Raw genomic sequence first — 16,275 nt, 5'->3', positions numbered from 1 at the left:
GAGGATAACAAAACTTGTACAAAAAAAAAACTGGTGGTCTTGCGCAAGAAACAAGACATGTGCGATCACAAATGAAACAAGACATGTGCGATCACAAATAAATTATAATAATTATATATTATTATATATTATATATTATTATATATTATAATTATTCTTATTATTCTTATTAATTCTCATTTTGGTTGAATGAACCGAGGGAATCGAACCTGTGACACATTGGTAAAAATGACATGTTCAAACCATTTTTTCCTTATGCTTCTTGTATAACTAATTTGCTTTGTTAATATATATAACTTTTTTGATATTTTAGCCACACCAATATCGAAAGTCTAGGTCATCCCCTGACCATGGGTCAAAAGATCACAAATTCACAATTTTTGCAAAATCACCCAACAAGAAATCAAATCAATTACAAAAAATTTCCAAAATTTTGATGCTAGGAACTCAATAGCGGAAGCCATGAATAATTCAAAGAAAGATCAAACTATGTCCTTGACGCTAGAATTTCATAAGATTACAATGACATGATATAATAGAACTTACAAGCAAATATATAGTACAATTAATGAAATAGACTACTAACTTAGAAATCTAAAGAGCCCAATAACATAAACTCAATAACTTATTATCTAAGATACTTATCACGTAGGCCGTGCAAAATTAATGTACCACATTCAAAGCACATGACTGTGTGAAATGCCCAAATAATTGAATAGACTATTACTAAATACTACTACTAATGATATAACATTATTTCGTAACAATTAATCACAGATAAAGTCGTCCTTGCGATCCACGAGCTAAGTTGGTTAAATTAAACTCACGCCTGCAGTGTTACTTCCCCCACAACGTGAAAAGCTACCATGCAGTACTCACTAACTAGATCATTGGTTCACCTTTGCTATTTACTGAGGGGCCGGCAAGCAGTGGTTACATATAGATCCACTAACACCTTAGCAAAAACTTCTCCATTAGTATTTATGAGTTAATGCTTAAGAGTCACCAAGAGTCCATTTTCTCTTCACCATGATGTATAGTTTACTCCAAAATACATGTGTCATGTTCAGCCACCAAACCGTATATATTTTACTACTAGACCAAAATAATATGCAAGTTAACTACTCTTTTCAGTCCCACAACAAGTGGCTAGTCTATTTTATAAAAATAATTTTAAACAAAATAAATGTTTCTTTCAATTTTCAATAAAAATAAATTTTAAGGGTTATTTTGTGCTAAAAAGACACAATTTGACTTGAAGGCCTTGGGTTTCTAGCTCCGCTATTGTTATTAGAGGAAGGTAAATGTTAATACCTTTGTAAGTGCTCTTTAAATTACATAAGTTCTTCCTTAATTTTGATTGTGCCACAATCCTCTCATCCTAAATTTTTTCTAAAAAAAAAAAAACAGAGAAAGAAAATCAATAAAACCTTACCTCGTTTGATAAACATGGCCCAATATAACCCTTCAATTATCAATAGGTGTTAGCGACCTATTATTCTCACAATCGGCCAAATAATATATATTATCTTTATTTTTTTTTGAGGTATTTTATCTATTCAAGGTATATTTTATCTATTCAAAGTATTGTTGTTCTTATTTTATATATATCGTCTGGTGGTCACTATAAGTAGCTACTAACTACATTCATATCTGATTACAATATACTCTTAATTGATAAGGATGAAAATCAAACCTTTTATCCACATGTTCTTTATTTGTGCCCTAATTCTTAACTCTGTTGTGGTAATTCAGTCATCCAAAGGTGAGAATCAATGTGTGTGTATATAAATAAATTGTACGTGCAATTACTTTCTTATTTATTATATTTAATAAAAAAAATGTTTCTTGATTTGTAGTTGGTGTAACAGAAGAATCCAAAACAACTATTGGAATAGATGGTTTGATTGAGTCGGAAGGGAGACAACAAAATGGTGGTGGAGGAAACAAAATATGTGTGATGTTCAGCCACCAAGCCGTATATATTTTACTACTAGACCAAAATAATATGCAAGTTAACTACTCTTTTCAGTCCCACGCAGAGCCCCAAGCGGCTATTCTATTTATGAAATTAATTTGTCACAAAATAAATGTTTCTTTCAATTTTCAATAAAAATAAATTTTAAGGGTTTCATCTTGTGCTAAAAAGACGTTTCATCTTGTGCTAAAAAGACACAATCTGACTTGAAGACCTTGGGTTTCTAGCTCGCTATTATTATTAGAGGGAGGTAAATGTTAATATCTTTGTAAGCGTTGTTATAATTATATAAGTTCTTCCTTAATTTTGATTGTGCCACAATCTCCTCATCTTAATTTTTTTTTCTGCCAAAAAAAACAAGTCAATAAAACTTCACCTCGTTTGATAAGCATGTCCCAATATAACCCTTCAATTTATCAATAGGTGTTAGTGACCTATTATTCTCACAATCAGCCAAATGACATATATTATCCTTATTTTCTTTTTTTTTTTGTTGGTGCAAATATTATCTTTATTTTAATTGTACAATATATTTTATCTATTCAAGGTATTGTTATTCTTCTTTTATATATATTGTCTGGTGGTCACTATAAGTAGCTACTAATTGTATTCATATTTGATTACACTATACTCTTAGTTGATAAGGATGAAAATCAAACCTTTTATCTACATGTTCTTTATTTGTGCCCTAATTCTTAACTCTGTTGTGGTAATTCAGCCATCCAAAGGTGAGAATCAATGTGTGTGTATATAAATAAATTGTACGTGCAATTACTTTCTTATTTATTATATTTAATAAAAAAAATGTTTCTTGATTTGTAGTTGGTGTAACAGAAGAATCCAAAACAACTATTGGAATAGATGGTTTGATTGAGTCGGAAGGGAGACAACAAAATGGTGGTGGAGGAAACAAAGAAGGTGGAAATGGAAATGGCAGAGGTGCAAAAGGAGAAGGTGAACGCAATGGAAGTGTAAAAGACAATGGAGGTCGAATGGATAACAAAAATGGAAGAAAGAACAGAAGTGGTCGCATTGGTGAAGGTTGGCATTTAAGAGGTCCAATAGATTCAGGAGGTGGCTTTAACAGTAAAAATGGAGGGCGTACCCGTAGAGGACGACTTCCATGAAAATCAGACATATGCATGTTTGTATTGTATCCTATATAATGGAAGCATGGACTCTATCTTGCTCTATACCTATAGTCTCTAATAGGATGAGCATATTTTCCTATAAATTAATATGTATTACACTGATATCCTTATTTTTTACTTACATTTCGCAGTTATATCCTTGGTTTGATGTTATATTACTTTGTTCAACTCACAACTTCAATTTCAGTCATCAATTATGTCATATTATAAAACTCAATAGAAAGTGCTGATGTGCATGTTCAAGTTGATAGAACCATCAAAAAAGTCAACATCATTTATAGAAAAAGAAAAGAATCACACGGAAACAAAAGCTACTATAATACAACCAAATTGAGGGAGAACTAACAAGGCAAACAATGATGAAAATCAGAATGGGCCAATCCGCCCCCATGATGATCTACCTCGCTATTAACTTGTCTAAAATGGTGAGGGATGGGAAGGTCAATTAGATGTAATGGATTGAAAATCTCATTCTGCCTCATTTTATGGTGAGCAAGCGAATGATAGGCTACCACGTAAAATTTTTAAATAAAATTTGCTTAATTAAGAAATTCATAAAAACAATGTAGGCATAATTACATTAAGGATCATTGTAACCAAAAAAAATTACATTAAGGATCATTCTAAGTAATCAAAATATGTAACTAATAATATTAATATCCATAAAAAAAATTCAAAAGTTCATGATTCATCATAAAAAATCTATAATAACCAACAAGACAACAAAAATAAAAAGTTAATGAATTTACCGAGTAAAAACTAATAGAAACATGAGACTAAAATTATCAAGTCAAAGTGATCTAATCAAATGAGTTTTCTCTCTCCATTATATGAGTCAAATATAGGATAAAAAATTAGAAAATTGATTGTGATATAAATAAAAAGTAATGGAAAAAATTTCTTCAAAATAAAAAAGTAATGGAAAAAGAATGGATTTTTATCATTATTAAACCTGACGGGCCAACCCATCCGCCCTATGACCACCTCATTTTATAGCGGTTGGGAAGGGCAAGTGCAAAAAAACGGGCTAAACGAAATGATCCGACAAACTCAACCCGTTTTGTCATCCATATAGACATATAGTGGAGCTGAAATATAGATATATATAGAACCATGCCAATACTGAAAACCCATATATAAGGACTCGTCACATATATAACACACACATCTAAAGAAAGTTTCACAACCCGCTCATACTCGTCTTATAGGAGAATTTAGTTTTATCATCAATTGTTCAATGTCTGCTTTTATTAATTTCAAAACTGAATACAACCAAATTAAGTGGAGAACTGTCAAGGGCAAACATTAATCAAAAGAATTATTTTTTTTTTGAAGGAAAAAGAATTATTTTAAATAACTCCTAATTCTAACCATACATATGCCGTAATCTTAAGGACCCTATGAAACTACTATAAACATAACAATTGAAAATAACAACTACTAATATACAAAAATACTTTTTAACTAGAGGTTTATCAGCCTCCTATCAAATTATGTTTTTGCTGCTTAAATGTTGTAATCAAAGGCCAAAGGTTTTAGGTATTAGGAGAGGGTAGATATATATTTGCGTTTGAGGGGGCATGCAAAGTGAGAGAAATAAAAAAATGCTTAACCGCCATCATCATTGGGTAGCTATATGTGTGTGTGAGGGGTGGTTTATCAATTTGGCCAGCAATATAGGCGTGCTTAAGTAGTGTGGTTGTCATTGAGTGGAAACAAAACATGCATACGAGGCATTAATTCTCAACTTTAGAGTGGAAGGACGGTTAAAAATATTGAATACATCTAATCTAAAATTAGGTTTAGCCGATATCAAAATAGTTGAATGAGAAATGACTCCAAATAAGGATAGCCGAATACGAATGAGCTGAATCCTTATCAGGCTTAAAAGAGTCTTACAAAGATTATGGGGATGTTAAAAAAAGTTAAAGATGATTAAATCGATAATTTACAATCAATTCCTCTGTGTTAAGCCGGAAAGGCAAAACATGCATACAAGGCATCAACTCTAAAACTTCTATATTAATGTCAGTTCTAAAAATATTCATTCACTTTAATGCTGTCAAAAAGAAAATTCATCATTATTTATCCTTATTTATTAATTTTGTTACGTCTGCAGCAACTTAACCTAATTTTTTCCCGCTCATTTGTTTTATTAGGTTTGCAATTATTTAACCTAACAAATTCCATCTAAAAAAATGTATTGCACACCAATTTCATTCCTATCCGCTTGCCTTTTTTTTTTGAAGAAAATATTTTCTACCATATCAATGATCTTACGGGTTAAAGATTATTTATTGGTCTCTATTATAGTCGAGAAAACCCGTGCGACGCACGGGTCAAAAGTCTAGTTAATTTTGTTAAGTCTGCAACAACTAAACCTAATATTTTCTCTCCTAATATTAACCCTAATTTTTTTAGGTTTTGTTATTTTTACGTTTTGTTACATCCCTCAAATATTTTAACAAGCAACAAATTTTTACTACTAGGAAGGGATTTACAATTTATGCACATTTGTTTCTGTCATATCTAATTGTTTTGGATTTTTTCGTTCTTCTATTCTTATATAGTTTATGTATAAGTTATTCAACTTACCATCAATCTAATTTATTCAGCCATAATTATGTTAGTTGTTTTGGGAGTTAAACATATTACTATAACATGCAGTGGTAGGATGATTTACAGTAAGATAGTTGACGTATGATAATTTACAAGGAAAAATTATCATTAAAACTAAGTGCACAATATAAATGACATAAATATAGAATCATGACAGATATTTTAAACTTACATACAGAACTGATAGGAATCAAAATATATTTGCTTTGTTTCAGTAATTTATAATTTGTGTGGTGTTTTTGCCAAAATCTCTTTCGTTAAAAAATTATGGATTACTGCTTAATGTCGCTAAAAATATTTTGAATCAATTGCACAATCTACTTTTATAGTTCTATTTAAAATTATGACATTAAAATTATAAGTTGGGATTGTACTATAAAATTTTGATTTTGTCTACTACATTTATAATGTCCTAAAAATATTATTAACAGATGACAATGAGGACTGTATTAACACCACTTCAAATGTAGTGTATAAGGAGATTTTCCAAAATGTGTGAACAACCATTGTATGTTCTTAATTCTTTTATTATCTATGTAATGGATCATATCACAATATATTAGCTTCTCCATTTTTTATGATCCGGGCGGTAGCACGGGTAAAAGTTCCAGTTAATTTTAAAGTTGATTGGTTTATTAATTTTGTGGAAAACACTAACATGTGCCGTTACACATGTTAAGGTACTAAGATGAAAATTATATATTGAAATTGTGTCTTTTTACTTTTTCAAACTTTTAATAAGTACTTTTTTTTCAGTAAATAATTACTATTTATTTATGAAAAACTAATCATGTACCTTTAGAACACATGTTAGCGTGACCCTGATTTTAATATTATTTTAAGAAACAAGTTAGGATAGGAAATGGGGATCGAGATAGCAAATTAGTGGTGAAAACCAATAGTAGAACGAAAAGGGACATGAAATGAGGTGGATCCTGCAACTAGGGGTGTGCATTGTCCAATATTTTGACCGACCATACTATATCTATAAACAAAAATTTACATTTTGCATTCATTCAATTAATGATTTATATAATCTTTATTATAGACCACATACGTCATTTAATGAATGAATCTAAAATGTTAACTTTTGCTTATATTAGTGACCGGAGGGTGTATTTAGATTCATAAATCATAATCATGACTATATTTTATTATAAACCGGTTATGCAACTAGTTATATATATATATATATATATATATATATATATATATATATATATATATATATATATATATATATATATATATATATATATCACACTGTTTTCACAAAATGGGATTTTAAATGGATATAGTTTGATTTAAAAATTGGTCTTTTATCGGTTTAAAATTCAGTTACTTCTCATTTTTTTTGAGGGAGTTACTTCTCATTTAAAACTGATTTTCAAGACCAAATTTTACAAAAAGTCAAAATTTTCAATAAAAAAAATAGAGGAATGCTACGCATAGTTGCTCTAACAACCGCGGCTAAACACACGCTTCCTGATTGGGCATTGTTTCTATTAAAAGCAATGACCGGTTTATAGGTTCTCTGGGTTGTATTTTTTTAAACTTTTTTTTTCATCCATCTAAAGTTCCTCGTTTACAACAAAACGTCAACCACTTCTCCACCTTTCTTGTCCAATTCTTTCTCTTTTGTAAACACCAGTCCACCATCAACCTGGAAAAGTATCCATTAAAAATAACCAGCATAACTTCAATCTCCAGAACTCAATCAACATGAAACTCAAGCGCCAAAGGTCAAACTTTTATCCAACAAACACCACTTCAATCTCCTCCATCAACTTTTTCTTCATCTGAGTAGTGATTCATGAAAATTGTTTTCTTTCTTTCTCACTCAACGCAATTAATCGAACATGTAAATGGTGATTTCGAATCTGGGCACAATCACATATACCTGTAAATGTATATGGTATCGTCAATTAGAATATTTTTGGGTGAAGATAATGTGAACATGGTGGTAACTGGTAATGTTGCAGAAGCTTCTTCAGTTCAGTGTGTAATTTACTTTATGTGATTATCCTTTTAAGTAATTAAAAAAAAAGTAAAAAGCCTTAATAGAAAACAACCAGTAACCAAGAAAAGGGTGACCACGTGGCCCTATATTTGCTCGAGTGTGTGTGAGCGAGTGCTAAAGCGCCTGCCCCTAGCACCGCTCAAAAAAGTAATACCACAAATTTAATAAACCGGTCATGTTTGGACTCACAATTAGAGTATTGTAATACTCATTAATACTAGACTCAATGTGTCTGCATTATACACGTGACAATTCAAGATAAGAAATCAAAAATAGAAAATTAGAGAATTGTACTCATGTAATGTACTCATTAATTAATACTCACAATTAGAGTATTGAACTCATTAATACTAAAAATTAATGTATTGTACTCATTAAATCTCACAATTAGAGTTTTGTCCTCATTACATGTGACCAATGAAGGCTTGGTCCAACTGTGTGAAATCAAACGAATACAAATATGACCGGAGATTTGGTCTATTTATCATCTTCTATTCGATGTCTATTTACGAAAGAAATATACATAAGTAGAAAATTAGTCTGATTCGTAAATGAGATCCATTTATTAAAATGAATCTCAGTAATCTATCAGGTTGTGTTTATCTTTTTTCCAAATTGACGGTAAATAGAGGGTAGATAATTAGAGCAAACACAAACTCACAAGCCCAGTGTAAATAGTGGTTTCTCATTTCACTGAGATCCATTTATTAAAATGAATCTCAGTAATCTATCGGTTGTGTATATCTATTTTGCAAATTGACGATAAATGGAGGGTAGATAATTAGAGCAAACACAAACTCACAAACCCAATGAAAATAGTGGTCTCTCATTTCACCTTTCTTCAAATCTATTAGGAGAAGTGTCCAAAAGAGAAAGTATTGCATGGTCACAAAATATTGGTCACACCATTTTTTTTTGTGGTGGTCGGGGTTTGAACCATGAACCTTGCATATATTATGCATCGTCCCTACCAACTGAACTAAGCTCATGAGGACGGTCACACCATTTAAACACACATAAAAATTCATTTCATTTAATTATTTAAAAAGCAAACATTATTTATATATTTTCTTTTTTCTATTTTTCTCAATTATCTAAACACCAAGCCCTGTCTCTCCTTTCCCTTTTCCTAAACCCTAGCCGTCACATCTTTTATTCTTCTTCATCTACCAAAGAAGGGTGATTTATGGTCAATTTTGACCCAAATCACCCCTCTACATTGTTTTTCTTTCACTTTTAGCAAAATAAGTGATTTTCACATATTTTCAGTTTTCTCTTGCACGACTTTGTCTATTTTTATTTTCCGTCTTTGTGCGGTGTGTTTTTCATTTTCCGTCTTAGTGCAGTGTTTATTTGATTCAGATTGAAAGATTAAATTTGATCAGGTATAGATTTTGCCTCGTCAACGTTGCAGATCCAGAAACATGAGTATTTTGGTAGCTTGCATATAGTCATATTAGTAGGCATCATGTTTTTATCGACTTTGAATTTGTATTGTATCGATTTACTTTATTGATTTAAATGAATGAATATCGTTTATTTTTGTAAAAAAAAAATATAAATATTTGTGATCAACCAACCCCTTCTAATATAGTCATACTAGACGCTGGTTCTGGCCCACCCTATATTTTATTGATGGGGCAAGTAGTGGCAAAAATGAGTAACACGTTAACAAAAACTTCACGATAAGGATGAATTGCCACCAAGACCATGCAACGATTTTTTGTCTTCATGTGCATACATGTGATTTGACTTTTAAGTCACCAAGACCATTCTCTCAAAAAAAAAAAAATCACCAAGACCATATTATGTGGATATAATTAGGCATGACAATGGGGCGGGGTGGGACGGGTTTTACATTCCCGTCCCCATACCCGATTCGCATATAATTACCCGTTACCATACTGATATCCAACGGAGATGAGAAATTGAACCTCATCCCCGTCCCCGATGGGTTCGGGTAACCCCGCCCCATTCCTGTCTTCGGATTGAATAATTTTTTTTAATAAAAAATAGAAGTTTTTTTGCAACCCCTAGAGAAATGTTGTAATGCATTATCCAACAATATGCTCACTTTAACATTCGTTAGATCGATTGATTTTGTTGCTCCTTTAAATATCAATGGTAGTTTTTACAACATGACAATTATCAAACAAAATAACATGGCATATCAACATAATGTAATTTTTTGCATTTGGGACGGGTTTGGGTATGGGTTCGGGGTGGGTACCTATATACCCGTTACCCGTCCCATACCCGTGTTTTGAAATCGAGGAAAACCCAAACCTAGTCAAAACGAGGAAAACCCGTCAAATTGGGTTTGGCTCGGGCGGGTAACCACGGGTATGGGTTTTATTGCCATGCCTAGATATAATTGGCTAATTATGTGACAATTTTCAGTGATTATTTTGAAAGTTGTTCATTAAATTGACTTTTACAAATGTTATTGAAATTGATTACTGCAAATATACCCTTAATATCAAAGTGATCCCTAAAAGTACTTCACTTGAACAAAGAACTTTCATTCTAATTAAGGCACTGCAAAAAGAAACTAACATGGGGTATGCTACTATAGATGAAACTGAAAACAAGTCTGATAGGCTTCAAGAGCTCAAAGCATTTGATGAAACAAAAGCTGGTGTTAAAGGCCTTGTTGATCAAGGTATTCTCAAAATCCCAACCTTATTTCATCACCCACCTGATAAATATGGGAAGGCCACAAATTCAACCAACACACAACACATTATTCCTGTTATAGACTTATCAAATATTGGTAATGATCCAAATACAAGGCAAGAGCTTGTAAGCAAAATAAAGGAAGCATCTGAGACATGAGGTTTCTTTCAAGTGGTTAATCATGGCATTCCTTTGAATGTTCTTGAGGATATGAAAGATGGTGTGATTAGATTCTATGAACAAGATACTGAAGTGAAGAAAGAGATGTATACTAGAGATCGAACAAGGCCATTGGTTTATAATAGTAATTTTGATTTGTATAGTTCACCAGCACTTAATTGGAGGGATACTTTAGCATGTAGGATGGCTCCTAATGCTCCAAAACCTGAAGATTTGCCAGTAGTGTGCAGGTGAGTTCTTTTTTGTCATATACTGCTTTAAATTTTAGGCCACTTTGATATCGATTGATATCGATATTGTATATATTTGTATCAATTATCAAAATAACAATTAGCAATTGGAAATATAGAGAATAGGAGTGTTCATAAGTGGAGGCAGTATTTACCTCACAAGCCGGTTTTGTGGGGTTAAGTTAGGTCTAACTACAAAACTTAAGATGGTATCAGAGACTGAGACTAAGTATCAGAGACTGAGACTAAGTCAGTTTAGTTCGTGAACTGTCCGTTACAATTTGTTCTTTTCATTGCAATTTGATACCGTGTAACGGTTAGCCTGTGTTTTTGGGATTTATTTTAACTTTTTAAGAAGTCATAGTATTGTGTTCTGTTTTTTGTTTTTTAAACAATCCTAATTACAGTTAATAATAGTGATTTGGCACAATTAGGTTTGGAAAGGTACAATTCAGTTTTCTGTTTAAGTTAGTTACTCTTCAATTCGAAAACACAGAACTGGTGCACCAACTTTATACTAGTTTGGTAAAAAAAAAAAAGCTTCCTTAACCAAACCATGAACAATCCTATATTCATCTACATAGCACCGGCACATAGAATTAAATGCGTATTTGGGTCCAATATGTGTCTGTGTTTTACAACAATCCTATTTCAACCACCTACATATTCCTAAATTATTAAAGTCTATGTGCCAGTATTGTTTCTAGTGTTCGTGTTGTGTCTAGTGTCTATGCATGTGTTAACAGAAGTAATTATTGTGTCCGATGACTTCTTAGTGTTGAGTCCGGTGTTTGATTAATATTGTATGGTAATAGAAAGAGTATTGTAATTTTTTTTAACAGCTAAATATTAATAGAAACAGAACTGTAGCTGCACAAGATGAGCCACTACGGAAACATGCTACAACAGCCACCAAAAGGCAAGCAGCACTAAAAAAGGTGTGGTTCCTGTGCCACACAACACAGCTGGAACTGCACACCCTAAAACCCCAAAACACAGTAACAGACAGCTAAATACAGACCACAAAAAACAGAAAAAACAGCAGAGGTTATACCACAGCAACACTACCCAAACACGCACCAGCAGCACCCAGAACAACAGAACCCTCCCACGGCTACCTCAACATACAATCCCTCGTATTCCAACACCATTCGTAGTACAAACACGAGGCAATTTTCAACCTACTAAGACTCCAATGCCACGATAGGACTTTTATCTTCTCCAACAAGTCATCAACCTCCTTGATAGAATTATTGAAAATACAATCATTCCTCTCCATCCAAATGATCCAAATGGCGGCGTGCCAGATTAACCGAAAGCCCCTCCTAACCTTTCTAGGCCTGACCCCATTTGACCAACATAAAAAGTGCACTAACAGATTTGGAGGGGTTACCATCATGATTTGAAGCCAATTCAACACCTTCAACCACACCTTTGAAATAAAATCGCAGTGCAAATTAAAAAGGTGAGTTGATGTCTCTTCCAATCCATCGCAAAAAACAAAATTCACCGCTGCATCCACATTCAACACTCGTCTGAAGATGAGATTAACACGGGTTGGAATACAGTCCAACAACAGCAGCCACGAGAAGGAAACCACCTTAGATGAAGCCGAACTCTTCCAAAGGTACCTAAACAGTTTCTCCAATAGCCTATAATATGATTTTACCGAAAAACCACCATTTCCTTCCGGCCCCCACATCCAAGAATCTCCCTCATCCGTCCCACTAAACCCCTCCAGCACCCTCAAGAGATTATTCAAAAGCCCCGTTTCCCAAACAAAGAGAGATCTACGCCAAACCAACAACCAACTCCCTAAATTCTCTCAACCTCCCCCACCTTAACCTCCTTTTAATTAGATAAAACAAATAAACACGGAACGCCTCACAAAGATTGATTAGATAAAACAAATAGACGTGGAAACGCCTTACAATGAGGATTTGGCGTCACCCACTTATCTTTCCAAAAAGTCATCGACATACCATTTCCCACCTTACACGTCACCTCCGTATTATAACTGACTCCTAAGAAAGTGGAAACTGACTCATTAATCAATCAATACTTCTATTATGAGTGAATGCTACTTAGGCCTCCAAACTCTCCACTAATGAACATCAACAATTATCAATCAAAGATGCTTAGCAAATTATAAAAGGCTAGGACTGGGAGGTTAAGCTTAACATGATATTTCTACCATAGAGAGCTTAATTAATTGCTTGGTGATTTAATCTTCTTGTAGGGATATACTTCTGGAATATGGAGAACAAGTAATGAAACTTGGAATTGTACTCTTTGAATTACTATCAGAAGCACTTGGATTACATCCAAACCATTTAAAAGACTTGGATTGTTCTGAGGCGAATTTGTTACTTTGCCATTACTATCCTGCTTGTCCTGAACCACATTTAACGATGGGAACAACCAAACATTCCGATAATAGTTTCCTCACAGTGCTTCTTCAAGACCATATTGGTGGCCTTCAAGTTCTTCACAAGGAAAAGTGGATCGATGTACCACCGGTACGCGAGGCTCTTGTTGTTAATATTGGTGATGCTCGGCAGGCAAGTTCTCTATTACTATTTTGCTATGTGTATTTCCTGCAACAACAGTCGATTTTTTTTTCTACTATTGTTTGTGATGTGGATCAAACAACAACATAGTGTTTTACTAAATTCTACCACAGTAACTGTGGATGTTTATTTCATTCCTACTAACCAATACAATGTACAATGGTTATTCATGAGTATTACTCTATTTACTGTTAAGTGGGTAGTGGCTCAAGCGTAGCAAGTGGAGCTGTGAACACAACGACATAGCAGATAGGGGTGGAAGTGCCAGCCCCTTGACTCGGCCTAATTGCTTGTTGAGTTTTTGCTGGTTGGTGGAGGTACACCCCCTAATATTCGGGACCGTAGTACTTCAACATTATATTATACACTGTACCTCCATGAACTCAATAATAAAATAAACTACAGTAGCCATTGTGATTTCAAAGTCATAACAATTGGCCGAAACTTTATAATCAATAGTTTGTTATTGTGTGTGTTTTATTTATCAATTTTCTTTAGAATTGGATTTGGTGCTCTAACAATTATAATGAAATGACTTGTGTTCCAAGGTATGTTGGTGTTGAATAATTTTTATTCATATTATTGAACAATACCTAAACAACACCTTATTTGCTATAATATTTTCAATCCTGTGATTGTAAGGTAAAAAGCCATGTGCAAATTTAGTGTCACAATAAAATTCCATATTGTATGTGAAATGAACTTACATGAATGTAGCTAATTATAATTTTTATTTAACTGCAGCTTATAACAAATGACAGATTCAAGAGTGTTGAACACAGAGTACTAGCAAATACTATTGGTCCAAAAGTATCTGTTGCATCTTTTTTCAGGGCAGGTCCTAGAGCACAAGAAAAGCTGTATGGACCTATAAAAGAATTGTTATCAGAAGACAACCCTCCAAGATACAGAGAAACCACTTTTGCAGATTTCGTAGCCTACTACCATGCAAAAGGGCTTGATGGCATCTCAGCTCTTGAACATTTCAAGTTTTGAGTTGGATACTGTGTATTGAGCTGGTTTATTTAACATGATATATGAATGTCATAATAATTTTGGACTTTTTTTTTATGAGAGAATAATAATTTTGGACTTGAAATTTGTGCTATGCTTATGTGTTGAAACTAATATATTGCTAAGTACATTGGGTTTGGTTTCGAAACATCATCATGTTAGGTGAAACTAGAATCTTTGTCATGTGAAGGTACACAAGGTATAGATGTATGCTTTACTACAAATCTTTTCTGTCTAAATTATCAGTGCATTTCTAGACAAAAAAACTAGTCAGGGATGTCTTCCAAGATTTGTATATCAGTCATGGATGAATTCCAAATAGATTTGACCAAATATAGAAAACAAACAGATATAGGGGTACTTGTGGGGAAGTTATTACTCCTCGAGTTCACCATCCTATGGAAGCCTAACAGTGTGTGAGAAAATTCAAAAGGTGGGTATTGTTGATTGTTAATTGAATCATCATTTTATCTTTGTTAACTGTTAACATGTTGAATTGTTTCTAATGTGTTTCATCATATTGTTTTTACAGGGACGCGGCGGAGAGGAGATAGTTACTTCGGTTAGGCGTTCAAGTAAGATTAGGAGCATTGCCACTTCTTCTGTATAAGCTGTTTTTGATGGCTCTCCTACATAACCTAACCAGCGAATAACTTTGCTTGCCTGCAATGTGAATGCATCTTTTTCTATTTTCTACTAACAGAAGTGTCTTGTCTTTTGAATCTTCTTACTTTGCTTATAAAATGTTGAATACCATAAACATATGCAGCTGTTCTGCTCATTTGCATACCTTCTAAAAGTATTTTAAGTTGAGACTTCATAAAAAAATTGCATTGAGTTTTAGGGAAGAACAATTTTAAAAATGTGAGTGTCCATACTCCTACATTATTGTCTTTTTGAGATGAAGAACACCACTATATCATTAAGTTATAACTAAAATGAAGGTTTGAATTATAGTTCTTACACATCCATAAATGAGTTAATAAAAATAAGAAGGAAACAACTCAATTTATGATGTTTGAAACAAAAGAATGTTGGAGTACTACGTCCACAATCCATACTCCTAGATCAACAATCTTTTTCAACTCTTCTGATTTTGAAATTACTACACAACTAACATGGATGGGGAAGAGATCAAACACAACTATATATGTGTGTTCAAGATCCCATACCTGATAATCGTGCACAATTATGCAAGTTAAAGTTTTAATACTGCTCAGTAGTCAAAAGTCCCTCAAAAAATAAGTATTGTAATTGAAGATCAGAATAAAACAAAATTGTGTACTGTATCTTCAAATACTATTCAAAAGGAAGGAAGTCTTTGTAGCAATTATTTTTTAAGGGGTGACTGACTTTTTACTCTATAAAATTTGATTGTCTTTAGATCTCTTCAATGTCGCTAATGTATATATACGGGTCTATTTTAGCTATTTGAAATAATTAGTGGTGTATCTAAATAGATAGACCTGACTACTATCTCGAATGTTGATTGTAGTATATGCTCTTTTGATGCTTTGATAAATATTTTAAAAAGGTGCACATTTCTAATGTTTGTGTAATATGTTTACTTAATTCTCACATTTATAATCAATAACAATTTCTTAGAAAAATGCAACTATCTCCCTTAATTTGATTATTTTTCCTTTAGAACAATTTTTTTACAAAATATGTTATTCAACCCGTGCGAAGCACGGGTTTGTAACTAGTATCAATTCTAAAAATATCCATTCACTTTAACGCTGTCAAAAAGAAAATTCATTCATTTTAAAGTTGATTGATTTATTAATTTTGTTGAAAACACTAATGTGTGCCCCTACACATGTTAAGGTACTAAAGA

General features: G+C 32.8%; 1 protein-coding gene and 1 pseudogene across 2 annotated transcripts; both read left to right on the top strand.

Annotated features, from left to right (window-relative positions):
• Positions 1-2,563: 2,563 nt before the first annotated feature.
• On the top strand, positions 2,564-3,282 carry LOC146949080 (uncharacterized). The gene is made up of 2 exons (XM_085745160.1): positions 2,564-2,706; positions 2,801-3,282. Exons 1-2 carry the CDS (start codon positions 2,625-2,627, stop codon positions 3,103-3,105), a joined length of 387 nt encoding a protein of 128 aa, XP_085601286.1. The 5' UTR covers positions 2,564-2,624; the 3' UTR covers positions 3,106-3,282.
• A 6,961-nt stretch (positions 3,283-10,243) lies between these two features.
• LOC146949079 (1-aminocyclopropane-1-carboxylate oxidase homolog 1-like) lies at positions 10,244-14,586 on the top strand (annotated as a pseudogene). Its single transcript, XR_015027143.1, has 3 exons — positions 10,244-10,854; positions 13,094-13,415; positions 14,169-14,586. The product of XR_015027143.1 is annotated as a 1-aminocyclopropane-1-carboxylate oxidase homolog 1-like (transcript).
• The last annotated feature ends 1,689 nt before the right edge of the window (positions 14,587-16,275 follow it).

Source organism: Medicago sativa, chromosome 2 (genome assembly GCF_051527215.1).
Source record: "Medicago sativa cultivar Bolivia chromosome 2, Bolivia_mono, whole genome shotgun sequence".
Lineage (NCBI taxonomy): Eukaryota > Viridiplantae > Streptophyta > Magnoliopsida > Fabales > Fabaceae > Medicago > Medicago sativa.
The sequence above is the reverse complement of the archived record's forward strand: the minus strand, read 5'-3'. Positions and strand labels throughout refer to the sequence as shown.